Source organism: Lissotriton helveticus, chromosome 4_1 (genome assembly GCF_964261635.1).
Source record: "Lissotriton helveticus chromosome 4_1, aLisHel1.1, whole genome shotgun sequence".
Taxonomy (NCBI): Eukaryota; Metazoa; Chordata; class Amphibia; order Caudata; family Salamandridae; genus Lissotriton; species Lissotriton helveticus.
The window spans coordinates 1,069,784,736-1,069,812,665 of NC_136063.1; the positions used below are offsets into that span (position 1 = coordinate 1,069,784,736).

Below are 27,930 nucleotides of genomic sequence, written 5' to 3' on the forward strand. Positions count from 1 at the left end.
TAATTCAAGATAGTAAAAGCAATCGCGGCCCTCAACAGCAATCCGCAAATTGATCCGACAAAAAAACAGGCCTTTGGGGCCAGCAGCTGATGTCCAGGACCACCGGGCTTAGACCGAAAGAAATCCGGACCCAATACGGAGCCGGGAACAGTGAGTCACAGCGCGTGACATCCTGAGGCCTACCCGACCACCTGAAGCCACACCCTCGAGTGACCTATGGAACGCAGCGGCGGAGGAAGGTCTTGTGGGCTGCGGAGTGGCGGTGTGACGCGACTTTGACAGAAGTAATATCATTTGTTCAACAAGGTTGGACAAATAGGAAGCCAGGTTCTGATATTAAGAGACCATTTTGGATTATACAAAATGAGTTGTCCGTTGAGAATAGGTTTTTGTTTTGAGGCACTAGATTAATTCCTCCAAGTAGCCTCAGGAATGAATTAGTGTATTTGGTGCATTCAAACCATGCAGGTCTTACTAAAAGTAAAGAAAGGTTGCATATGTCTTACTGGTGGCCCGGCATGGATAAGCTTGTGGAGCGTGTGGGTCGCGATTGTGTTCCTTGCACGTTGAGCGATAAATCCAAATGTCCACGTATGCAACCTATGATCATAAGAAGGCGTACGTCTCATCCTTGGCACGACATTGCACAGGATATACTTGGTCCAGTTCATCATGGTGGAATGCAAACCTTTCTATTGGTGGTAATTGACATGTATTCTCGTTGGCCAGAAGTGTTTTTTTTACTATGATAGATTTGGCTCATGTATTTAAATGTTTGAAAGAATTGTTTTCAAAAGAAGGTATGCCTGAGTCTATTTTAACGGACAATGATGACCAGCTGACTTCTAGAGAGATGGAAGAGTTTTTAACCTTGAGAGGTATTGTGCACAAGACTTGCGCTCTTTATCATCCAGAATCTAATGGAATGGTTGAGAGATTCAATAGGGTACTTAAGGAAACTATTACCATGGCAAAGTCATTATCCTTGGATTGGAAAGGTGAGGTTCTGAAGAAAGTGGAGGAATACAGAATGTCTCCTCATGGTACAACGAGGAAAACACCTTTTATGTTATTCTGTGATAGAGTACCTAACACATTTGTAGAACCTACTAGGGTCAACAAATATGAGTTAGACATGGGAAAAGAAAGTGTGTGTGATGGTAAAGACATACAAACAAGGGAAGAAAAGACTGGAAGAAAAAAATATTTTGATACAGCATGTGCAGTTAAAAAAACTGGTGAAGGTTGGTGATTGGGTCATGATTAAACGACCTGGTCTGGGTGGTAAATCTAATTCTAAATGTTTTAAGCCTCTTATGGTCATCAAAGTTTTCAAGAATGCTATTTAAATTCAAGATCATCGCATCTGGAATTTAAACAGAGTGGTGGTGGTCAAGGGAAATGTGGCTGGGAAGTGTTATTCTAATTTTGACAATAGAACTTCCACACCTGTTAGTCCCTTTGAAAAAAAAGTTTTAAAAAGTAATGGACTAAGAAGCACTTGTTGCTCTTCCAGGACATTTTGGAATCTTATACATGTGATGTGGAACTTGTTATGACTTGAGATGTGCTTCAGTTGAAGCTGTAACTTGTATCATGTTGGATGGGATCTTCTAACAGGAATAAACCTACTTCAACAGCCTTCCTGTATCCAGTCTCTTACTGCAGGAATGCTTCACTTTGCTGACCGGGGGCTTGGTGCACAAATCAGCCACCTGATGCTTTGTCGTTTTTCTGCCATTGAGTTACCAAATCACAGCGCTGTGTATGGGCTCTAACTTGTCATCAGAGCTGAGATAAGTTTGTCGCATAGTCCTGTAACCCCTCATGTCTCTTGACCTTTTTCCCAGCTTCAAGAGTGTCCTCTGCCACTTGTACTGGAGCACACAGCCTCTTTGATTTGCTGTTAACAACTTCAGTTTGCATGCCACTTCCTTAGAGGCCTCGAAGCTCGAGGGGAACGGTGTAGAATGTAAAGTCTATACTTGGACCCCTTCTTGCTCAGTTGATGGGGCTGGGGCCACAAAAAGAAATGGGCAATCCTCCATGCTCAAGTTAGTGCTAGATGCTGGAGTTACCAGGGGTTTTGTAACCACTGATGCAGTTGAAGTCCTGCCTGCACACAGGGGAAGCGAGAGCAGGGTGGACAAGAGTGAGAGTCTGCGTTCAGCCAACTCAGTTTCCTCGCTGATTACCCTCACTGCTCTTTGCAGGAACCCATCAAGTGTTGAGCCAGGAGGGGCCGTTTGACCACTCTTCTGCTCTTTCAGTTTCCCCATGGTGCCCCAGCTGGCATGTCCACACGATTACAAAGGAAAAATGGAAAAGAGGAAAGTCCAAACAGCACCTGCTTTGTGGCAAATTTAAGAGGGGTGGTCCAACCCGGCCTCTTCTGGGCGATGGGCGAAGACAGGCCCATGTGATGCAATAGCTCTTTATGGTACTTCAGCAGGAAACTGCAGGACACCCCTCCTCCTGCTCCACTGGCGGGGAGGGTCACAAAAGCATAGCAAGATGGCAGGCTGGCATGGGTGTACCAACAATATTATCTTGGTCAGTTTCATATGCGACGAAGATGGCAGTCATGGCAGGAAAGAGTCACTCTGACCGCAGCTTGCAGAAGGACCAAGGGAGATGGCCTCGACCTGCCTCTTCCTAAGGCGCTGATCGGCGCAGGACAGGCAAGTCCTTGGCCCGGGCTGTGCCTGGTCGCGTCCTGCCCTGTGGGAGCAGTAGATGGGTGTTAGACCTGGCATTATTGAGATGAGTCTCTCCTCCATTTTTTCTGTTTGCCTCCTCTGTTTATGATGTTTTTGCTGGTATATTGCTTTGGGCACTGTGCCACTGCTGATAAGTGCCACAGTGCAAGTGCACCCTATGTGAAATTACTGTATTGCTTGAATTCCAGGTTTGGCCTATTTGGTTTACTATCAGTCCCTAGTAGAGTGCACCAGGAGTGCCAGGGCTTGTAAATACAAATGCTGCTAGTGGGCTTGCAGCACGTGTTGTGCCACCCACAGAAGCGGCCTAGTAAAATGTGTCTAAAGGTCTGCCATTGCTAGACCTACGTGCAGTCTGGTACTGTCACGCACACTGCGCAAGTACACCTACTTGCCTGTCCCTAAACCTTCCCTTAACTTCATGTTAGTCACCCCTATGGTAGGCCCAAGGGCAGGGTGCATTGTAAGCATAAGGTAGGACAAGCCTGACAAGGTTGGCATGTCCTAATAGTGAATTACAGCCATTTTCGTTTTTCACTATTGTAAGGTTACCTGCTCTCCATCAGTTAGAATGGGCTGCCAAGATTATTAATGCTATAATCCTAGCGGGCTCGGGGAGCATGGTGCAATGTCGAGTTTGGTATCCCTGAACTCAGGGTTTAATAACGCATCCGTTTGGGTGGATGGTTTTTGGACTCTGTGTTTGAAAATAGCACTTTTAGAAAGTGGCTATTTTCTTGTCTGACTGTCTACTGGTCTCTGTTGGTTCTGGTGTGCGTGTGACAGGAGCTGGGTGGCTCCAGAGGTCTGAATGAGTCAGTGTGGGGTGAGTGGGGCATTTGCATTAAGAGTAGGGGAAGAGTAGCTCCTGATAGCCTGCCCTGCCTGACACAATGCTGGCTCCACCTCCTGCCAGGCGACTGATGACTCTGTGCCTGCCAGGGACGATCCTGGCCCCACCTCCTACCGGGCGACTGATGGCCCTGCCCCTGCCAGTGACAATGCTGGCTCCACTTCCTGCTGGGCGGCTGAAGACTCTGCCCTGCACAGTGAATAGGCCAGGTGCCTCGGCCTGGCAACACCCACAACAAACCCAGGATGGGGGGAAATTCCCCTGCATGGACAAAGGGATCAAAGCCAAAAAGGGGTATAAGAGAAGGACCCCTGAACCAAGAATTTAGATTACTTCTGACGAGGAAACCTGAACCAAGGACAAGAAGCCTGCTGATCCAAGGACTTGCCTACCCCTTCTGCCAGTGTGCTGTTTGTTGGAGGAATCCTGCAGTTGCTTCTTTATTTTTGCCAAGGAACCAGGAGAGAGGAACTGAGTGTGTACTCTCAAACTTTGCTAATGAAAATCTCCAAGGTTTGGAAGAGTGCCAGCCTCCTGTTGAAGTCACAGGGCCAAAGGACTTCATTTATTTGCTGAAAGTGCTTGTTGCTGGAACCTGAAAATCCAGCACCTCTGAAGAATCCAGCAATCTCGACGCCGACGGACGCCGCCGAATCCAGCTCGACATCGTGAGTGCAGCTCCCGTGTCCCGCACCTTCAACGCCGGCCGCCGGGCCCGATCGACGCCAGTAGCGACGCCAGTGAGTAGCGAGTTCGGCTCCAGCTCCAAGTAACCCTGGGTCGACGCCGCCGCTGATCGCATCGACATCGAGCCCTCTCGACGCCGTGAGCGCTGCTCACTCTTGCAACACCATCATCGACATCGACGACGACGCCGTATCCTGCTTCGCCTCGTGAGCGCTGCTCCTGCCTGACATCTGTCGACGCTGCTGCAGATCGCCCCGACCCCAAGGCCCGATCGACGCCGAAGACGCGACGCCGGACATCTTGACGCCGCTGATCATCAAGTGCTTCACTTTTCCAAGGTACTGTGTTGTTGGGGTCTGTGCGACTCTGGGCTCGACGTAGCGCTCCTCGCGGTCGATGCCGAACCTTTGGATTAACTTTGCCTCGACGTCGTGTGACTCCCGTGTGAATTACATTGTTGCCAAGAACTGTGTTTTAAAGAAGAAGAGTTGCTTTTGATACTAAAGACTTTGTGCTAAGAAGAAACTACGCTTGAACTATTATTTTTCCTTCCAAGAGTATTTATTAAGACTGTGGTATATTTTTGTCGTTATTTGGTCTTGTGCTAAGCCTTATATAAACATCCTTATTTTTATAATACTACTGTGTTGTGTCCATTTGTAGTGTATTCACTTTATTACTGTATGTGGTCATAAATGCTTAACGCACTGCCTCTGAGATAAGCCTGTCTGCTTTGCCAAGCTACCAAGGGGGTGAGCAGGGGTTATCTAAGGGTGTGATCCCCTTGCCCTCACTAGAAAAGGTGTGTCCCTATTTGTCAGAAGTGTATACCTCTGCCAACTAGAGACAGCCGCTTCTAACAATGGGCTATATAGCGCTTGATGCCAGATGGCAGCGATATCAGGGTCCTCCTCTTCAGCCTAGGGAAGACTGGGACTGGTATTCCTACTTCAGGCAGTCGGTGCAGGAAATGACCCCTAAATCCACGCAGTGGGAGCAGAAGACGCGCTATATAGCGCATGATGGACAGCAGGTGGCAGTGATGTCAGGGCCCTCCACTCAGCCCAGGGAAGACTGGACTCGTAGTCCCTCTTCAGGCAGACAAGGCTGGTGCTGGAAATGGCTCCTGAACCCTACAACTACAATCAGTTTGTACTATGTGCCTTTCTTTATGACTTTTGGAAACGCGTTATACAAAGTAAACAATTTGTGTTAATTACTGCAGGTGTGCTACACTTAGCTGAAAGACAGCCAGTTATTCAGCGCACTTAAGAGTACACTGTAGAGAATCTGAAAGGGGGTACACTGTAAAGGTTTACAAATGACTTAAACCACAGTAACTTGCTATACGCTCTGCACACAGGAATATCAGATGCACTGTACTGTAGGGTGCATTATCGGTAATATGGCTCCAAGTCTTTTTTAATATGGTAGAAGTAAAGCACGTCAGCTGTTTGAGAAATTTGTTACTCTCCTAATTTACTCCAATGGAAAACCTTGCCACCAAGGCTGTTGGTGTTATCATTGTCCTAACGTGGTTTGAATAACCTGAACAATATTTTTGCTATGAATGTAGATTTAATAGAGTCTGCTGATAACCAAATATCGTTTCTGGTTAAACATGGAACCTTCTAATCTTTGCTTTCTCCTTCAGTTTCTTTCTTGATTACATGCTACATTGTATTTTTGAAATTCTCATTTTCTGCTTTTGTTTAATTTTTGCATTGTCCATCTTTTTTCTTCTTCAATGTGACTGTTTTTTTAAAAATGTATTTATGTTTATTTATTTATAATTCTATATTTTACAGTGTGATCTGTGGCATTCTTTTTCAATTTAACCAATCGTCTATATCATCTCAATTTCCCTTGAATTTTATTAACTTCATCTTTACGCACTGCTTTTCCCTTTTTTCTTACTTTTGCAGTCCATTTTCTCATTCCATCTCATTTTCTTGGTTTATTTACCTTTCCTTTTTATTTTCATCTCCAATTTCATTAACACATTTTTTTGTTTTACGATTTTTGTTTCATGTTTCAATGCTAAATTTTACATTTCCATTTTTCATCTACTTTCTATTTTAGCTCTTAGCTTTCACACCTTTCTTCTTTCTCTTTTTAATGCCTTCAGTTTTACCTTATATGGTGAAATTTCTTAATATGTATTGCTTTATTTCTTAATATTATTCCCCTAATTGTCTGTTGTATGAACAGGATACTGTTTTTATAAATGTAATCATTTTTTCAGGTTCATTCATTTCATTCTTAGCTTCATCCTCAACTGGCCTTTCATAATTTTAATTGCTTACTATCTTGATTATTTTCTGACTACTACTCTGCTTTATTCATAGTTCTGCATCTTGAAGTTACCCTTCTTTTGCAAATTCCTGGTAAATCCAACATTTTCCCTTTTCAAAGCAATGTATATTTGTTTTCATGGTTTGTTGACTCAACTGTCTTTATGTAATTTCAATGTTTTATCTTTTTCTCTTGCTAATTATATGACTGTTTTCTCAGACATTCCTTCCATTGCTTTTGGGATTTTGGCTTTTGTGAGTCCTTTTCTTTTCCACCTCTTCCCTATATACTTCTTCGTCGCCTTTATTTTCCTTACCTTCATTATACCCTTGTTTGTTTCTTTTATTTCATTGCCACTGTTTTGCTCTTTTCCTTTTACCCTGTGTTTTCTGTCCTTCTCCTTCCTTCCATTGCCTTTACATCATTTCTCTCACATTTGCCACCAGTTAACAAAAAATTATGTTCATTTTTTCTTAGGTACATTATGATTTTGGGTTACGAAATATTTTATCAGTCTTGCGGACACTAGGTGCAGCGAAAAGAGCCAACCCAACAGACACAGAGTCTACCATTGTCATGCGTGTACTAAGAGATATGAATCTGTCAAAACTGGTAAGTCTGAGCCATAAACAACTTTGCACCATTCATGAGAAACACAATGTAATTTCTCTTATGCCTGAAACAATTACATACATTGTAACTACACCAAAATACGCATAAGATATGCGAAATAGGATGTTTCATGGGTTATTAGTCAGTTGTCATTTTCAATTCTTGTAGCCAATCTCCTTGAAAGCATCCACCATTTATGACTGAGAGCCAAAAAGAGACCAGAGACCTTTACTTGTACCTATAACCAAAGGGCAGACACTCCACACTCAAATGCCATCCCTTTGGTCAAAAACAAAGATATTCCTCCTAATGTAATTGTTGGAGGTGATGTACAGTGATTGAGTACTTGCATTTAGTATTCGCAGCATGAAATATAACTCATGCCACTTGTCAAAATACAGCTGTTTACCAAGCAATCTGGAATAATGATATCTTTTACATGGATGGTGTGTTACCAGTGGGTGTGTAGTAAGGGTCTTTTATTAACTGTGCGATTACTTAAAATCTTTACAGTGTAAAACACATGAACAGCGCCCCCCTCCCAAGCACCCTTCCCCCAGAAACAACCCAGTATTCAGCTAGAAAATAGCACTTTAGCTACATGGGCTCTATTTACTGCTTTATGTCCATTTAAAACTTCAATTTAAAAAAAAAGAGTGAAAATATTGGGTTACCACGCTTTCACATTTTTATACCTATTAGAATCAATGGTTATATAAAAATCCAACAGGGTCATTCCCTCCGTGATATTAATTGTCATTAAAAAGAGTTATTAGCATGCCCCATGATGGGCCCCCAGTTTGGTTTATGATTCCAGTGACCTTGCGAAAACCCCCTGTATTAGGTGACGACGGACAGGGTTAGGGCACCAGATGATTTTCATTGCAGAGTGTCAGGAACCTTTTGATGGGAATCAAGTGCAATTCTAATTTGATGGATAAACTTGCCAACTCTGGCAAGTAAGCAAGTTGTGGTTTCTGAAAAGCACCAATCCGAGGCCTCACTGCAAGTTCTGAGGCCCATGTCCCTTAGGGCCAGGCACATCAAACGATGACGATCGCTGGCCAGCTTTGGGCAGCAGCATAAGAGATGTAGCCAGGATTCTCTGTGGAAATTGCATAACCGGCAGGAGATGATGCTGTCAGTACATGCCCATTTTGGGTTAAAGTCCAAAATCTTGAGGGCCGTGAGGCGCAAGTACAGAATTTTCTTTCTTGCTTGGGCTGAGAGTGAGTCTCGCAAATATGGTTGAGCTTTCCCAGGAGTATATGACTAATCCAGGGCCAGTGTGAGGGGGTTATACCGGAGTGATGAAAGATCCAGTTCAGACGAGATGGTCTGGACTTGGCGCTTCACGGCTTTGGCCCAGGCAGAATAAGGAATTTCGTGAAGGGGCATGCTCTTTGCCACGATTTTCAGTTGGTCTATTGCTTGTTCCAACTTGGAGTGCCATGGGGAACCCTCTGCCCTGAAAATGAATTTTAGGAAATATTTAAGATTGTTTTCAGGGGCTTTCAGTACTCTGATGTAATATTTTATTAGGTCCCCCTGTCGTGCCAAGTCCGGTCTGTCCAATCCTATTTCCAGCCTTAGCTTGGTGTTCCTTGCTTGTCTAGGAGCTTGTAGCACGGTCTTGTAAGCTTTTATCTGGGATGAATTGATGACTGTCTCAAGTGCTCCTGGGAAGGCTAAGTGACCGTAAGTGATTGCGGGAATTCGTTTTGCCCTAAGTACAGTCAGCATGGGTTCTATAGATGGACTTTCTAGGCGATGGCTTAGACGTCTGAGAGACAGAATTATTATGTAAATTCTCTGTGTTAACTCCTTTATGTGTTTGGCTGCTGTGGCCCTCTACAACACCCATACCCCCAAATAATTGTAGAATGTAGCTGTCCTGATTCGGTGCTCACCCAAAGACCATTTTGCTTGTTTTTTGTGAGGGTATTTACCAAAGATTACTATCTTGGTCTTGCTCTCATTGATCTGTAGGCTATTTTCCTTGTTGTATACTGCAAGACTATTTAATGCTCTTTGGAGCCCCACCCTAGTGTGGTCCAAGATCACTGTATCGTCCGCATACTGGAGAGTTCCCAGAGTCAACTTCCCCAATCTTGGAGGTACCAGGCTGGCGTCTTTCAAGGCTGGCCCCAAGTCTGCCATGTACAAGTTGAATAGTAGGGGGGCCAAAACACATCACTTCTTTAGTCCGGTGTTAGTTTCGATTCTTGGTGTTATGATTGTTGGACTTAGTTTGACCTGGACCCATGTCCCCTCGTAGAGAGCTTTTATTGCTTTTAGCAAGGTTTCCGGGATCCCCCAAGATACAAGTTCTTGTTCTTAGTCTTCGATTGACTCGGTCGAAGGCCGTGGAGTAGTCTATGAAGCAGCAAAACAGGGCAGCTTATTACTCAATACGGCTTGCTTCGAGAGGTGAGAGAGTTCTAAGATGTTGTCCATGGTGGAACTATTTGCTGCCCTGAAGCCAGTCTGGAAAGGCGGGAGGATACCGTTCTTGGCCGCCCAAGCCTCTAGGTCCCTTAGTAATAGTCAGGCGTAAACCTTTGATTCTATATCAAGCAGGGCTATGAGCCTATAATTAGCAGGGTTCGCATGCTCTCCCTTCTTATGTATTGGAAATAAGACCGAGCCTTTCCAGGATGTTGGTAAAATTGCTTTGAAGAATGAATGATTGTATAGCGGGGTAAGTATGGATGCAAAAGGCAGGAGCGGCTTTGAAGAATTGGGCGGGGATGCCATTTGGGCCAAGGGCCCCATCTGTTCTTATCGCCCTAATGTACCTTACAGTCTCCTCCACTGTATAAGTGACGGGCTGACTGGGCACTGTAATTTCTTTCTGCACTCTCTGAGTATTAATGGATACAGCTGCCACGTGTGACCGCTCTGGGCTTAGAGAGCCCGTCTTGTTTGCTCCACTAGTGTACAGACCCTTCACGTACTGTTCCTACACGTTGCCTGCAACACTATTTTCTTTGCGCTGGCTTCCAGAGCTCAAACTATTGATATATCGCCATAGCTTGCTGTTGTCTTTTTCTTTAATTAGTGAGAATACTTTAAGCCAGTTCTTTTCTGTCCACTGTCTTTTCAACTCCCAGACTTTCTTCTTATGTGTAGCTCGCAAGGCAGGGATGGAGGTCATCTGTGACGAGTAGACACCTTTCTTTTTTGCCTTAATTGCCTTATTAAGGGCTCGTTTACTTTGTGTCAGGCACCTCGGTTTTCTTCGTTCCGGCAAGGATTGATTTGAGTGTGGGCTGTTTCTCGGTTGCTTGGTGTTACCCAAGTTCTTCTTTAAATCCGTTATCAATGTTTCCCAAAAATGTGTGATGTTCTTTATATCTTTTGTCTTTAGTTCCGCCTCCCTTTTGGCTACATACTCCAACAGGTTATGACTAAGGTTGGCTGTCCATTTTATTCTTTTGAGGGCTAGATGAAGTTCATCACCTGTGGTTGTACCAATTGTTTCCTGGGCTTCCTTTAGTTCCTGGGCCAGATTAAAGGAGGCACAGAGAGGCCTGTGGTGGCTTTCATCTCTGTCGTCCACAATGAAGTCACATAGTTTGTGAGCCTGCCCTTCATTGATGAAAATATAGTCTACGTTGGAAACATTCCTGAAGGTCGACTTAGGGATCCAAGAAGGACAGTTGTTTTTTTTATTCCATGAGTGGAATGTAGATTAAAGTTGCAGAGGAATGAGATCAATGGGCCCGACTTCTTCCCATTGCTGGGTGCAACAGGGATCTGATTCAGACCTCTTGTATTGAAGTCTCCCGCAATTATCACATTATGATGCTCAAAACTAAGGATGCTGGTAAAAATTCCATGGCCTGTTGCGTTTGAAGTTTAGTTGGGTTAATGTAACAATTAATTGGTAGCAGGGGGTGAGGCTGTTGTCCCTTTTTCAGCCCCTCAATTGTAATGGCTTGGAGGTCAGATGATTCTACTTTTATTTCTTTGATTTTAAATTTGCAAGCGTGACTTAGAAAAATGGATAAACCCCCAGACGGGCACCCAAAGATGTTCTTTTTGGTCGCTGGTGTGTGATGTTCATAGTAAGCATGGGCGAATTTTGCAAATTCGCGGTTCGCGAATTTTGCGAATTTGCGAACTCGCGATTTGCAAAATTCGCGAATTCTTGCGAATTTGCTGTTTTTGCCAGTTCGCAAGGGTTTTGTACAAGTTCGGGAACGCGAACTTACTTGTGTGGTCGCAACGGTCGCGACTATGTTGTTTCTATGTGTCCAGCCTGTTAGCGACCCTGTGGTTCATCGCGGCCACCCTCCGGTTCATCACTACCACGCTCTGGTTCTCCAATGCCACCCTCTGGATCATCACTGTCCCCCTCTGGTTTATCACAGCACCCTCTGGTTCATCACTGCCACCCTCTGGTTGATCACTGCCATCCTCTGGTTTATCCCTGCCACCCTCTGGTTCATCACTGCCACCCTCTCGTTTGCCACTGCCACCCTCTGGATCATCACTGTCCCCTTCTGGTTTATCACAGCACCCTCTGGTTCATCCCTGCCACCCTCTGGTTCATCACTGCCACCCTCTGGTTTGCCACTGCCACCCTCTGGATCATCACTGTCCCCCTCTGGTTCAAGGCTGCCACCCTCTGGTGCATCACTGCCATCCTCTGGTTCATCCCTGCCACCCTCTGGTTCATCCCTGCCACCCTCTGGTTCATCACTGCCACCCTCTCGTTTGCCACTGCCACCCTCTGGATCATCACTGTCCCCCTCTGGTTTATCACAGCACCCTCTGGTTCATCCCTGCCACCCTCTGGTTCATCACTGCCACCCTCTGGTTTGCCACTGCCACCGTCTGGATCATCACTGTCCCCCTCTGGTTCAAGGCTGCCACCCTCTGGTTCATCACTGCCACCCTCTGGTTTGCCACTGCCACCCTCTGGATCATCACTGTCCCCCTCTGGTTCAAGGCTGCCACCCTCTGGTTCATCACTGCCACCCTCTGGTTTGCCACTGCCACCCTCTGGATCATCACTGTCCCCCTCTGGTTTATAACAACCAGTAATCTAGACGCGACCATGCATTACGGTGGTGTGTGATACATGTGCCCTGCTTGACCGTTGGGTGTAGGGCCCTCCAAGAATCTATCAAGTGAGGGTCTTCGATGATATTATGCAGTGCTTCTGCTGCCTTCATGTGGTGTGCCAGGGGTGAGCCTTGCCTATCCATCAGCATTGATAGGACCACATTAAAATCACCACCCCACAGGATCGAAGTGTGGCCTAGGGTCTGTATTTTGTGCCATAATTCCTGAAAGAATTCAGGGCTATCAGTGTTCGGGCCATATACGTTAACCAGTGGTATCGGTGTATCACGTAGTTCTCCCTGCAATATGATGTATCGCCCTTCTCGATCCGTGATCGTGTTATGTGTACGCCAGTGTATACCCCTACGCATAGTGATTGCAACTCCCCTAGAGTAATTGGAATAGCCATCCTCCACTACTACCTCCCAGCGTCTGTTCCTCAGTATTCCCGCTGATGTACTCGTCAGGTGCGTCTCCTGTAGGAAACAAATATCTACCCCATGTCTCGTAAGATATGTGAGGTATGTCAATGTGTTACCAGTGCATGAGTGCGCCATTGCTAAGTTCTAATTTAAAGCATATAATACGCTCACAGTCAGGAGAGCGGCGTGCATCCTTAGGGCGTGCAGATAGTCTCAAACAGTAGACGTTCCAACAAAGCTCCGAGTGGAATAGCGGACACAGAAGACCTACGACCAGTGTTCCCGCTAACCTGCGCGGCTGCGCGGCCGCCCACCTTTAAGGTACCGAGCGCGCAGTGTCCCCTGTGAAGCGCGCACAAGTTCTCGCCGCTGCCCGCTTTTAAAACGCGAGCGGCGAAGAACGGCAATTTACTGGTTGCCTGAGGCCTTTGTGAAAGTATTCCTGTTAATCACAGCGCCCGTCACGCGCTGCAATTATCAGGAATACTTTCACAAATGCCCACAATCAGCCCGCAGTGTCTCGCAATTGAGAAAAGACTTGTAGCAAGTCCAAAAGCATGGCGTGTGCTTTGTGCTTTAGACTTGCTTCATTTCTTTTCTAAATAGAGCGCAGCTGGGTGCTGATTGTGGGCCATTGTGAAAGGATTCCTGTTAATCAAAGCACCCATCATGTGCTGCAATTAACAGGAATCCTTTCACAATGGCCCATAATCGGCACCCAGCTGCGCTCTATTTAGAAAAGAAATTAAGCAAGTCTAAAGCACAAAGCACACGTCATGCTTGTGGACTTGCTACAAGTCTTGTGGGCATTTGTGAAAGTATTCCTGATAATTGCAGCACGTGACGGGCGCTGTGATTAACAGGAATACTTTCACAAATGCCCACATAATTCACATGCAATGTAGCGTCAGTGAATGCACAGCTGCCTGCCTTTGAAGGTTGTATTCGCCATGTGTGAACTGCGAGTCCAAACTGAGAGAAAAGTCGATTCCCTTTTTGTTGGCAAATAAACAGGTTTCCTAGCAGTACTATTTTCACAATCCTAGCTTCCTTTGACTGGCATTACCGCCCCCACCCATGTTCACGTGCATATGCAGACACCAAGCTACATGGGTAGATTCCGACTGTGGAAAGTCAGACAAACGAAAGATGAACTCATTGATAATGGAGCTATAGTTCAGAGGTGACGAGAATGCAGGCATGCTGGCATAGGCGTCCTTTCCTCAGATAGCGCCCTGGGGAAAACCAGATTTAGCCTCTTTCCCACTCGTCTTTAATTTTCTGTATGTTGAAAACTTTGGCGGGAAAAGACTAAAAATTAGGGTGAGGGGGGGCAAGGTTAAGGCGCTCCACGAGAAGAGAACGAAACAATATGATGACACAGTCACCAATAGGCTTCCTACAAAGTGTGCACACTTTACTTGTCTGCTATGTGGAAGGAAAACTGTTCCAGGAAGCTTCGGTGTCTCTCGGAAGGGGAGCGCCCTGTGCCTGGGCACAGCTCGCCCATGCTTTAGGCCTGGGCAATATTAAACTAACCAGAGCAGTTACTTTCCCAGCACTAGAGGTAGGTTTTTTTTCCAGTATAACAGAACGTGCACAACAAACCTACACCATACAGAGAACCACAGCTGATTGGCAGTCCAGTGTTTAAGAAGGGGTCTCACTCGCTAGCATGGCAGGATGCACAGCACTGTAAGAACTGCGGAGGTCGCTGCTAGAGGGCTGTACTACATATAGTCTCGCCAGCACCAACACAGCCAGTGACAAATAACACAAAGGTTATCACAATAACCACATGAGGCATGAGAGGAATAGAAATATACAGGCATACAAAGACAAATGAGAAACAATGAAAAATTGCTCGCAGTAAAGTGGAAAATAACTTTATTACGAGTTGCTGTTTATTTAACGTGCACTGGATGGAGTTAGATATTTTTTGTCTTGCAACAATGTTTTATGTGGGATTCAGTGTCAATAGGACCCGGACCTCCCAGGTATGACCCCGCCTCCCCCTAATCTGACATAGACATGCAAGATCCCCACATTGAAATCACCAAGAGATTTGAGTGGGTTGAAACATGACAAGCAAATAACATGCATATCTGATAATCACACTTTAAAATCATACTTTCCAAACGGCTTTCATGATTGCTCTTCTTATGCTCCCAGCACTAAGGGAGGAGCCCCATCTGGCTCGCATCTCGCAACTGAGTATCCTACCCAGGTGCCGCGCACCTGCCCCTTAGAGTGGTGGGCCCCCACCTCTGGTCCTTGTCCGCCATTACCAGGGCCCACCCCTCGACCACCAGGCTGCCCAGGGACCCAGGAGGCTCGAAATCTGTCGCCCTAGCCTCCCCAGCCGGTGGTCACTTCCTCCCAGCGGAGAGCTTACCATATCCCCCCTCAGTGCTGGCCTATGGAGTCCGCAAGGAGGCCTCCCCTCCATTGTGTTAGTCACTGTTTACTGATCGCAGGTCTCTTTTCCGCAATACGCCCCTCAAAAACTATCTTAACTAGGGGACGGGTGGGTGGGAGTTCCAGAAGGCCGGCCTGGATCACGGGGAGGGATTCGGTGCCGGCGAGTAAGGTCAGGTATCCTGGAGTGGTAGCGGGAACAGAGACCCAGGTCACAGGGAGTTGACCCTAAATAGGCCAAAGGTCTCCGCCCCCCACCACTCCGGATACGCGTCACCCCCTGACGCGGACGTGGAGGCGGCCGGCTGCCGATTGGGCCATCCGGCCGCCCAACCACTTGAGACCAGAGGCGGGGTCCGGGGGGCCGGATCCTAAGTGCGCGCGTCCCGATTCTCCGCGCATGGCATAGGACACGGACCCCCCAGCTATGCCCCCGCCTCCCGCCAAATCTGACATAGACATGCAAGATCCCCACATTGAAATCACCAAGAGATTTGAGTGGGTAGAAACGGCCATGTTTAATCACAACAATGTATAAACATGACAAGCAAATAACATGCATATCTGATATTTACAATCACACTTTAAAATCATACTTTCCAAACGGCTTTCATGATTGTTCTTCTCATGCTCCCAGCACTAAGGGAGGAGCCCCATCTGGCTCACATCGCGCAACTGAGTATCCTACGCCAGGTGCCGCGCACCTGCCCCTTAGAGTGGTGGGCCCCCACCTCTGGTCCTTGTCCGCCATTACCAGGGCCCACCCCTCGACCACCAGGCTGCCCAGGGGCCCAGGAGGCTCGAAATCTGTCGCCCTAGCCTCCCCAGCCGGTGGTCACTTCCTCCCAGCGGAGAGCTTACCATATCCCCCCTCAGTGCTGGCCTATGGAGTCCGCAAGACGGCCTCCCGTCCATTGTGTTAGTCACTGTTTACTGATCGCAGGTCTCTTTTCCGCCACAAGGGTGGCCAAGGCCCTCAGGTCTGACACCCTCCCCACCGGCGTTCAGAATAAACGACCAAAGTTCTTTAATAAAAGTATCTGTGCCTAAGTCCGACAAATTCACCCCATCTTGGTGGTACATCGCTTCTCCAGAAATCATCCGGTGCTGTATGAAGCGCAAGCGGCCCTTCACTGGGCACAACCTTGCCAGTTCTCCATTTAGTCGCCTTACTGAAACGTTCAAAGATCTCGCACGCACTCTCGGGCCCCATGTCCTGCGTGACAACATGCCTGACCAAACAATCCTAGCTGATGGAAAATTATGCCCCAACCAGGCAAATTCTGCAAGTAAGGCCTCCTTGACCGCCAGGCGTCCTCGGTCAACCATGTTGTTGCCTCCCAAGTGCAAGATAATCCAATCAGGAGACTTGTGCCCTTCCTGCGCCCTGAGTTCCTCCACGAGCCGCCTCAAGTGGCGGATTCGCATCCCACTAACGCCACACCACAGGAATTTGGTCTCGCTCAAGCCTGCCGGTTTCACCACCCGCCGTTGCTGCAAGCGCACCGTCGCGCGACGCACAAACGAGTGCCCACACCACCATTGCGGGCATACTAATCAGAAGGAGAGAAATGTAACAGTTAGCCACCATCCAACATGAGTCCACCACAGTTTGTCATAACAATTCTGGCCTCACATATCTCTTGTAGCACTCCGACGTCCAGCGCCCTACGCCCTTTACGGCGCAGGGGTTGAGACCCGCCCTTGCGGCCAGAGTGGCTGCGCCAATTCTAAAGGAATGAGAGGAGTACCCTGCTGCTCCTAACCCCAGTTTTCTCAGTGCCAACCCAAATACAGCTTTAAACTGGTATTGAGACAGGCAATCCCCATTCTCGTGAATGAACAGGGCCTGCCCCCCCCTAGCAGGGCGCAGGGCCAAGTACGCCTGCAACCGGGTTATGGGGCAGGCCGCTACTCCAGGCACGGGCTGCAAACGAATGGTGGCCCCCTTTCCCACCTGATCTGTCTTGGAACGTCTCAGCAGCACCACCAGACCCCCTGGGGAAAGGATCGTTTCCCGGAACTGCAGCCCCCCCCCCATGGTCAGCTCTGGCGGCCCCTACTATCTCAGCCAGGCGGAACGCCCCATAAAAAGCCAGGCAGAAGGCTTCCCCCAACATGACTCCTTCAAACAGTGAGTCGCAAATTGAGGGTAACACCCCTAGAATGTCAATCAAGGTCGGGAGATCCAGAAGCCTATGACAGTCCCACCTAGGCCCCTCAAGTTTGGCCCATCCCGCCAAGGCCTTCCTGATTACGAAGGAGGACCCCGGGTCCCGCTGCCCCGCTAGTTTAGCAAAGAAGCCTATTGCCGAAAGATTGGCCCTAGCATATGCCACTGCTCTGCCCTGGTCCCTCAACGCCTGCAAAAAAACATAGATCGTCTCTGGAGAAAAGATCTTAGCTGTCCCTGCCTGTTCCACGAATGACCTGTAAGAATTAAAATGCTGCTGGTATATCCGTTTGGTACGATCACATAGGGCGCACCTACCAGCCCCGCTAAAGCGGGGCTCCAATTGTCCACAGTGACGTAGGGAACATAGTCATGCGCTCTTCTGCCTGCGGGTGGAACCTCCGGAAATCCTGCAACTTGGAACGAGACAAAGCATAAGCAGCGTGGTTATCAACACCTGGTATATGCGCAGCCTTGAAAGTTAAATTCAATCTCAAGCACGCCAGCACTAACAGCTTCAATAACCTTAGCACGTGCTGGCAAGTGGCCCCTTGCCTATTGATAGCTTGTACCACTGCCATGTTGTCAGACCAGAAAGTCACGGCCCTGTCCCTGAAGCGCTCTGCCCATATCGTGACCGCCACCCAAATGGGGAAGAGTTCCAAAAAGGCTATGTTCTTAGTCAGGCCTGCCTTGTGCCAAGCCGCTGGCCACTCAGCCCCACACCAGGCTGTACCCAAGATTGCGCCAAAGCCAATGCTGCCTGCTGAGTCAGTAAACAGGCCAAGCTCAGCGCTGGACACAGGGGGGGCAGGCCATACTACCCACCCGTTGAAGTCCCTTAGGAAGCTGCGCCACACCTTGAGGTCGTCCTTTACTTCTGCCCTCAGGCGCACCCCGTGGTGCTTCTGGGTAAGGCCCACCATTGACCTAGCTATGGACCTCGAGAAGGGGCGCCCCATGGGAATGATTCGCAGAGCAAAATTCAGAAGACCTACCAACACCTGCAGCTGGTGTAAGGTCACCTTAGGACCGGCTAGAGTCGCCTCAATAGCTTGGGAAAATGCCTGCACTTTGTCAATCGGCAACCTACATTCCCCTGCTATCGTATCAATTTCAATTCCCAGAAAGGACATACATGTGTCAGGGCCCACCGTCTTGTTAGGTGCCAGCGGCACTCCAAATTCTTGAAACATTGCCACCAGATCCCCAAGCGCCTGGGCGCACACACCTGATGCCGCCGGGCCCATCACCATGAAGTCATCCAAGTAATGTATCACATCTGTACACCCAGACCTGTCTGAAAACACCCACTGCAACATGGAACTAAAAGTCTCAAAGTACTTGCATTATACTGCGCACCCAGTTGGCATACATTTGTCATAGTAAAATTGATGGTGCACTTGGAAGCCCAGTAAATGGTAATCGTCAGGGTGGACGGGCAAGAGGCGAATTGCTGACTCTATGTCTGTCTTAGCTAACAACGCACCCCGACCAAGGTCCCTCACCTTCTGAACGGCGGCGTCAAAGGACGAGTACGTCACAGAACATAGCGCCGGATCAATGGAATCATTCACTGACGAACCTTTGGGGGCAGAGAGGTTATGAATCATTCTGAACTGCCCTGGCTCCTTCTTAGGTACCACCCCCAGTGGGGAACATACATAATTCTCCCATGAAGGAGCCGGAAAAGGGCCAGCTACACGGCCTAATACCCGCTCCTTCTCCACTTTTTTGGCCACTACTGAGGGATGTGTTCTCGCTGATAACAGGTTGCTGCACTGGCTAATGGGGGGCACATGAAACGCTGGGATGCGAAAACCTTCAGAAAAACCGTCAAACAATACCTCGGATGCTGCCCTGTCTGGGTACAAGTTAAGCCAATAAACAGTCTTCCAATATCTACCGGCGTGGGCAGTTTATGACTGCGGGGGCTTGCCATCCCTGGGAGCTGCCCCCCCCCCCCACGCTCCTTGGCTTTCTTGTTGCACTTGGATTCAGGATGGGAGGAGTGGCCACAATAGGCGCATGCGTGTTTGAACCTGCATTGCCCAACGGGCCAGGTGCACCCTTTGCTATTGAATGCCCAACAGGCCCCCCTCTTCTCCCCTGGCCCTCCTTGGGAAGTCTGAAAAGGCTGCCTAGCGGGATGCTCCCTACTGCTCACACTCGCCAACCAAGCGTTCACCTCCACCTGATCCCAACCAATGCTTGGGTTCTCTTCCTTCGCCCAACGAAACTCCCTATCATAATTCAACCAAACTGTGCCCCCATGTGTGGATTGTGCCTTCACGATCTTGTTAGTGTAGAACACCAAAGGAATAGCCAACTCAGGCCTTTTCTCTAACAATACTGTGGTATAAACATGAAAACCAAACAGCCAGCTCGTTATTGTCTCCTCAACCCTCGATCTCCTATCCCTGAAGGATACTTCTTTCCCATCCTGGAGAAGTGTGGCTCAGGGGTTAGAGGCAGCAGACCCGGAAGCTGAAATCGGTCCTGGACCAGGGTTCAATTCCCTGCCTCGGCGGGTCTTGGGCTAAAAATTCCACGGACTTGATAATTCTCGCCCCGGTGCCTCCTCGACTCACGGGTTCACACTCTGCGACTCTGGGCAATAGCTTGCTTAATCTCCACAACGGCCCCTCGCCGCGGGATGCCTGACTTTCACCTTGTGGATACCCTGCTATCTCACAGGGGAATATCAGGACGGGTTCCCTAAGCAAGCGCCGGGAAACCCACTGCGGGTAGCTCTGCGCTATATAAGCTCAACTACATTTACATTTACATTTACATCCCTTTCTTTGTAATCCACGTCCCTTCTCTTGGGCCTGATAAGGGAGAATATATCAACATATGTGCCTTTCCAGATTTTTTCTCGCACCACCATAGTCACGTGTGTCGCTAGCATCCCTGACTGAGACAACACAATCCCTTGCATTCCACCATGCACACCCCCTAGCTCGCCGCTCTTGGCTGCTGTTTCGCCTGGCTTACCTCCGATAGGTACTGCAGCTAGCGCTGCTGCGGGGGGCTGCGCTCCAATCGCCACGCTGGGGGTTGCCTTGCGCGATTCTACTAGCAGAGCCAGCTGTCTCTGTATATCCTTCAACGCCCCTTGCTCCGCCGCCTGCGCGGGGGCCCAAGGCGCTGCCGCCACTGCACTCACTCTTCCCACCTCCCTACTTGGAGAAGATAGTTGCCCTACTAATGTGGCCACTGATGCCAGCAAGCCCTCCATCGGGTCCTGCGCGACCGCCGCTGCAGCCACCGGTTGCGGTGGGATCGGGGCCGGTGAGTCTCCAGTCTTGGTCACCCCGCCCCCAGGGGCTAATGCCTTCAGTGCTTCCCTAATCTCCGTCAGTACTGATCCCACTGGGTCTGATGACGCGGGTGCCCCGCCAGGAACCCCAGCCCCAGAAGGGGGATCTGTGCCCTGTGTCACTGCCTTTACCGGCGCCGGAATGGGTGGGGGGCCACTATAACCTCTACCTCGATTGGATGTGGGGGGACGGGACCTACTGATCCCTCGTCCTCTTCTCCCACGTCTGGGCTAGGCCTACTCTTCTTCTGTTTGCCCCCCCCTTCTTGCTTGGCTGCGCTTTCGCTTTCTTTTTCAGTGGAGGAAAAGCAGCCCTCGGTGGCACCCCCTCCCTGCGAGGGCGCTAAACTATCTCAGGCTGCTCTCCTTGTGATGAATCACTATCCTCGCCGCTCTCTGGAGCATCCTGGCTCAATTTGGCCAGCAGTAACTTCATAATTTGCGCCAATTCTGGGTCTGAATCCTTCCTTTTCTGTCCTCCTTTCTTGGGCGCCATGCTAACTATGCCGTGCCCTCTCGCGCTAACTCGGTATCACCGTTTCTACCTTGCCCAGATGTCCGCGCGCGTCTGCCTCTTCACCCGCTAATCCCTTTGTGAGGCCTGCTATGCGTCTCGTGTCGCTGTCGCCTAGCAACGTTTCCCCTGGTCAGCGCCGCCTCAGTCCCTCGCACCTGCCTCACACTTATCTCAGACCAAGATTTCCCCGCTCCCGGTCCCTCCCCAAGCACCGCCCATGTTGCCCGGCAGGAGCCCGCACCAAGGAGCCCCGCACACAGCCGCAAATCCCCCGTAAGGCAGCAACAATACTACATGCCCCAGCACCCACCGCGATTCACGGCTGCCCGCGAGGCCCCCCAGGCGCCCGACTCCTTACCTGGCCATGTGGACGACGCACGTCGAGCCCGATTCCTCTGCCTCGCTTTCTGGAAACAACCCCCACGCTACTGGATTCACCGCTCTCCCTCGACAATCCAACGGGAGATGCGGCGCTCAAATTCCCGAAGCCCGCCGCGTCGAGGACCTCTCGGATCTCAGCCCCGCTCTCCCTCAACAATCCAACGGGAGATGCGGAAGAGTTCCAGAAGGCCGGCCTGGATCACGGGGAGGGATTCGGTGCCGGCGTGTAAGGTCAGGTATCCTGGAGTGGTAGCGGGAACAGAGACCCAGGTCACAGGGAGTTGACCCTAAATAGGCCAAAGGTCTCCGCCCCCCACCACTCCGGATACGCGTCACCCCCTGACCCGGATGTGGAGGCGGCCGGCTGCCGATTGGGCCATCCGGCCGCCCAACCACTTGAGACCAGAGGCGGGGTCCGGGGGGGCCGGATCCTAAGTGCGCGCGTCCCGATTCTCCGCGCTTGGCATAGTCACGGTGTAGGGAAGACACAGTAAGGATGGCTATTTAGTGGACTAATAGCTAATATCAGAATAAGAAACATGCATAGTGCTTGAAATTGTACCTTTAAGTGACGGAGATTACCAATCACAGATACATCAACCTTTATACCTGCCACTCTCCATGCATTACTGAAGCTCACCATTTATTTAATGATATGGAATAATATCCTCTTTAATGCTCTTGCCCAGTCATCCCTTCTCTCCTCAGTCTAAGTGTGACCTCTTGCTCTACTGAGTTGGAGAAATGAGGCAGGGGAAGAATAGAGAGGTATTGTGAATGGCAAAGGAAGAGATGTAAAGAAGGGGACAAGCGGGATAGTAGTACAGGTAAGGTAGAGAGATGCTAAACATATGGCGAGATTCAAGCTAAAGAGATGAAGATGAGTTAGCCAGAATGAAAGCGGCCGAGGGGAAGAGGTAGGCGGATGGTTTTACATTCAGGTCGAGTGGCAAGGAAATGCAAACGAGGGACAGGGAAGAAGTTCAAAGAGAATTGTGACAGAAGGAGGGGAGTTTGAAGAGCTAAAGAGGGAGAGACGAGTGAGGTGTTTAGAGAAATGGAGACAACAGATGCAAAGTAGACAAAGAGTGGTGAGGACCAAAGGGTGGAAAATGATAAGAGGCATAGGTAGACTGGTGAGGAAAAAACAGTGGTGAAGCTAAGAGAAAGATAAAGCAAGGGAGTGATGGGTAGAGGAACAAGTTGTAGAGAGAAAGGAGGTGAAGCAGAGATATAGAGGTGACGTAGTTAAAGAGAGGCAGTGTTGATATAGAGGCAGAGAGACAAGGTGAGGTAGAAAGGAAAGTGGCAAAACAGGCACAGCGGTGATGTAGAGTTGTATAAAGAGGGTAGGTAAATTAAAAGAGGGTAAAATGAAATAGAGAAGGAGGTACAGAAAGAGAGAGAAGAGAGCGAGAGCAAGTAATGATTGAATGAGTAGAGGTAGAGAGAGAAGAAAGGACGAGAGATGGGATAGAAAGAAGTGGTCAGATAAACAGAGGTGATGTAGTGAGAGGTGGAGTAGAATAAGCTGAAGTAGTTAGTAAGATGCATTGTAAGGAAGGATGTGGTGGAGTGGTGAGGAAGGGAGCAGGTGAAAAAAGGCGGAGATGAGAGAATAATTTAGAGGTGAAATAAAGAGATGAGATTGAGAGAGATGCAAGAGGTGAGATGGAAATAGAGCAGTGAGGTGCACAAGTAAGGACAGGGTAGAGCGATGCAAAGAACAGAGTGCTAGGGAGGTAGAGATGTAGAGGTAGGTACAGAGAAGCGAGGCTGTATGAGGTGTGGTAGAAATGTGTATTTGAGAGAGATGGGAGCTAGAGAAAATTTCAATAGAGATAGAAGAGGCAAGTATACACAGATCTAGAGCTATGTAATGGGAAAGATGTGAGGTAGAAGAAGGGAGTTGAAGTAAGAAGAGAGATGATGTTGCAGAATAAGTAAGGCAGGGATAGGTAGAAGATGTACAGAGAAGTCTCATAAGTAGTGAGAGAGGGGTATATAGAAAAATGAGATCGAGAGAATATGGGATAGGAATGGCTGCTGTATGGTGATCTAGCATGTACCCCATCCCGACTGCCCAACTGCATGTACATCTGGTATCCCGACTTATTTAGACTATGGCGGCATGCTAATCCAGCGCGTACTCAGAGACCTAACTATGCAAGGCCCAGGACACTACAAGCATGCTCTCATAGTGGACAAAGGATTGTTTTCCTGTCCTGCTTTTAGCACACACTGGGGGTGGCAGCATACAGTGTTTTGAGATTGATAGTGTGACCAGAACATTTTATTTGAGATAGTGGGAGAGCAGCCTACTGCCTCTCTCATGCAAAATTCAAAGCGAGATTAGTACTGCGACTAGTAAATCTGTCGCGCAACTCGTTAGTTGCTGAAAAGGCGCAAAGACTGACTGCAGAACTTCAGCTGCATTAGAGGTAGCTGACGAGCGCGTGTTAAGTGATTTTATAATTTACAAAAGACCATTTTTATTATTAGATGTAGTAGAGTGAGAGCTAGCTCACTGTAGCGACTGACTCACTTTACTTACTTCAGAAACGCCGGGCGTGATTAAAACTCTCGGGATCAGCAGCAGCTGCACAATGGTGTGCTCTGGGATGCCGAGGTCGATGGGTTGAGTAATTTTTCATGTAAAATTTACTGAGGTGCCACTGGCTGCAGCCTCCCACATCTTATTCCCCAGAACTGCAGCCACTTGCTCGCACCCCCGTTCTCTCAGGATGTAATGTCAGTCATCATTTAATGTGGCGCCGCGCGAATCGTATTGTTACATTGTACCAGCTAGACCTGCAAAGCAGCTCAACCAGCCCCCAAGCCTGCCAGGAGCAGCGCTTATGGAGCAGTGTGCATGACACGCTCCACTCCAGCTTTAGTTTCAGTCCGAATTATTAGTGCATGATTAACAGCCAGCTCTAGGATTTGAGAGCCAACAGGCCCTATACTTATGCGTGACTTTGCATTTAAATGCGGTGATGCGGACCACCACACTGAAATGCGTTTGTCTAATGCCTGATGTGAGATACTTGGCAGGCCTGCATGTAAATCCAGATGACCCATACTGAATGCAGAAAAAGCTCAAAACTAATTTCTTCAAAAAGCACTATATACTCACTTCATCAAATTCGTAAGTGAATTAACGTCATTCAATTCACAGAGCCAGATAGTTATAGCACCTACATTCAAGATAAGAGGAAGTGGAGGGTAATGTGTGAAATGAAGGTATGTCAAATGGTTCCAGTATGACATGTAGGAGTAAACACCATGTTACAGCGGCGCATGTAGAAGAATCAGAGAGCTGCGTAAATTATCAGCTATGAATTTCTCTAAAAGCTCCATGTGTTGTACATCCGAAAGACATAGCCTTTCCTTCATCCCCTCGGCTGTTTTGTTTAAAAGTTCAAAATACATAAATAATAAGTTAGTGCTTTTATTGCCATATGATACAGAAGAAAAAGCCAGAAGTAATCATTCCACAAGATTAGAAGCAATACCCCTTACGTTTAAATGATTTGCTCCCAAAACCGTCATCTGGTAGAAGAAGAGAGATGGCTGTGGGCCCCTCATGCCCTTGGGCTTAGGGGCCATTAACTTAACACCTTTCCCTTGCCAGGCCTTTCCAGGTCTCGCCTATAGACAGCCTTAAGCTGTTGTCGAAGACGTTTTGTGGACACAGGGGTAGGCAAAGAACAAACTGAAATACCCCCCCCCCCGCCAATTCGATCAGTACCTCAAATGCCATCAGGAGAGTGAAGCTAGTAAGGTCTGTCCTCCCTAGAAGAGGTCTTTCATCCATCCTATCAATTAATCTCTCCACCCTTTAAGCCTTTCATTCAGCGTCCATTTCACCTGTCTATTCATGCTCCCATCCGTCTGTCTTTTCATCTAATCCATCCATCCTTCCTTTACAATTCCATCCATCATTTCACCCACCTTTTATCAATCACCCAGCCTTTCACCCAGCCTTTCACCCTTCCATCCAGGTTTCCATCCATCCATCCATCTATCCAAACATTCATCCTTCAATCCATTCTTACGTGCACCCACCCATGCAAAAATAACTTTACTCTTCCATCTCTCAAACCTTTCACCTTGGTATCCATTCTTTTATTGACCTCTCCTTCATGTCGCAGTTTCTTCCATCTTTTCATATTTCATATATTTCATTCTTCCTTTCTGCCCTCCCTTTCTCTTTCCCTCTATTTTCCTAATTCTTTCTCCATCTGTTATGGTTTCTACCCCGCATTTAAAAAAGGATTGCAGCAAGTTTTTAGATGCAAACTCAACCCAAAAGTATTGGAGCGCTTTACATGATTTATTATTATATATTTTTTTGTATGCATGGGGAGATTAATTGATTTGCCCAGAATCACAGGATGTTAGGCTGACCCGAGACTAAAAACCCATCTCCTAAATCGATAGCTCGAGCATTAGCCACAACCCCAACCGCAAGAGCGGAAGCATTTTCAATATTATATACAACTTGATGCAAAAAAACAACCATGGACAAAGCCAATAGTCTTGACTTCTTGTAGGTGTAATGTTACTTGTCTTATATATCTGGATGCAATGACAGAAGCAGCAATATATCAGTAGGGTGGCACACTATGCGATGCACATATTTTTATTGTAATTGCTTTTAAGCCACACCCTTATTTGCATCGGTTACGCCCCTTTGAAAGATCAACGAGTATTTTCATCTAACTCAAAGCCCTGGTCTACACACATGGTCAGGTTCTTGGCGCACATAGCCTTGGCTGCAGCGCACACAGACCTTACTCTGCTGCACACAGAGGAAAATAATTAGAGGGAACATTGCCTACGACATGTGTGTAGATTTGAACTTTCCAAGGCAATTCAAGAAAACCACAAATCACAACAGTCCCCCCCACCCGCACCAACCCCCCAAACAGGTTGTGCAATCCCCCCACCCCTCACCCATGATAGCAACCAGGTCAAACTTAGGGGCCCATTAGGATGTCGGGCGGATTGCCCCTGCCAGGCTGGTGGTAGCCACCGCCGGCCTGGCGGGGGCAATCCGCCCGACATCCATACCTGAATTCCCCCCGCCATATTAGTATGCCGGGGGGACCACGGCAGAGGGAAAGACGCTGGGGCGGAAAAGGATTAATATGGTGGTGGTGTCTAATAGACACCGCCAGCCACATTATGATGGGCCCAATCTGATGCCTTTCCATGGCGGCGATGCCGCCACGGAAAGGCATGCGTCTTCACTCTGGGGGCTCCCTGCTGGCCCCTGAGTGGAGGAGAGGTGGGGGGTGCACACAGGGGGTACCTGTGGTACCCCCCAGCATTTGCATACACGAAGCAGCAGGCACCGCGCGGTGCCTGCCGCTTCGTGTATGCAAATGCATGCATACATTTTTAACATTGTGGTGGGCGGTGCAGTGAGCACCGCCCGCCACAATGTTAAAATTGAAGGATGCGCCCGCCACTGTGGCGGGCGCATCCTAATGCACACATCGGGACCCCCGCCCTTAAGGCGGGCGGTCCCTCTTTCCGATGGGATGGTGGGCGGACAAAGTCCGCCCGTCATCCTAATGGGGTCCATAGTGTCCAACCAAAGGGAATCATCCCAGGGGGTACGGAGGGTCTCCGACAACTACCCTGTACTTATGACAGGGTGGCCGAGGTGCAGATACCACGTACACACATCCAAAGGTCACCCTCAGATGGATGGATGATACTACAACGCATGCTTTTACAACGCATGCCATTACAACACATTTTTTACAAAGTAATTTAGAAGACTGAAAAGTACCATTACAACAAAAAACAATATAATGCATACCATTACAACGCAAAAAAAATAATAATAAATATAAATTAATTTTGTAAAATACCTCCTGGGACGGGATGCAGGGAAAATAGGGGTTTTGGGTTGGGAAGTTATTAAAATATGGTAAGAAACTGAAAGTTTCCAAGAAATGAGAATCTCACAAACATTAACAGGTAGACTAAATCCACGCATCTCAAAAAAATCAAAAGAAATGTCTGAGAGACTATTGGGTACCTTACAACAGTTTTCGTTGTTTGTGGCTTTAGACTACCTAGTTAATGTTGCTCACATACTTCATTATTAACTCTAACTACAACATTACTTTCCTGTTTTGCCCTAAATTCCTTAAACATTTCAATTCAATTGGCATTTTTTTAAAAACATTTTTCAAAATTTAAATGTCGGGCCCCTTTATCTTAGATGTCTTCTATCTTCCTCTTTTTTTCTTTAAAAATCCCAATGTAATCCATTCTTTTGTGAAATCCATCAACAAATCCACTCCAGTGTTACAAAAAAGTAATCTTTCTTCTTTTTAAAAAAGCATTCCCCAAAATGTCCAAGATGAATTCATCCCTTCTCCAAAGTCGAAATTCCATTCCAAATGTGTAAAAACTTGTCAAAAGAAGATCGAATCCC

At 48.1% G+C, this 27,930-nt stretch overlaps 1 protein-coding gene across 1 annotated transcript in view; it reads left to right on the forward strand.

Annotated features, from left to right (window-relative positions):
- Nucleotides 1-27,930, forward strand: part of DNAH5 (dynein axonemal heavy chain 5) — a 5,174,212-nt gene that overhangs the window by 2,308,237 nt on the left and 2,838,045 nt on the right. The window contains exon 39 of the mRNA XM_078687662.1: nucleotides 7,033-7,167. Within this exon, the coding sequence (XP_078543788.1) occupies nucleotides 7,033-7,167 (135 nt within the window). The remainder of the gene's footprint in view (nucleotides 1-7,032; nucleotides 7,168-27,930) is intronic.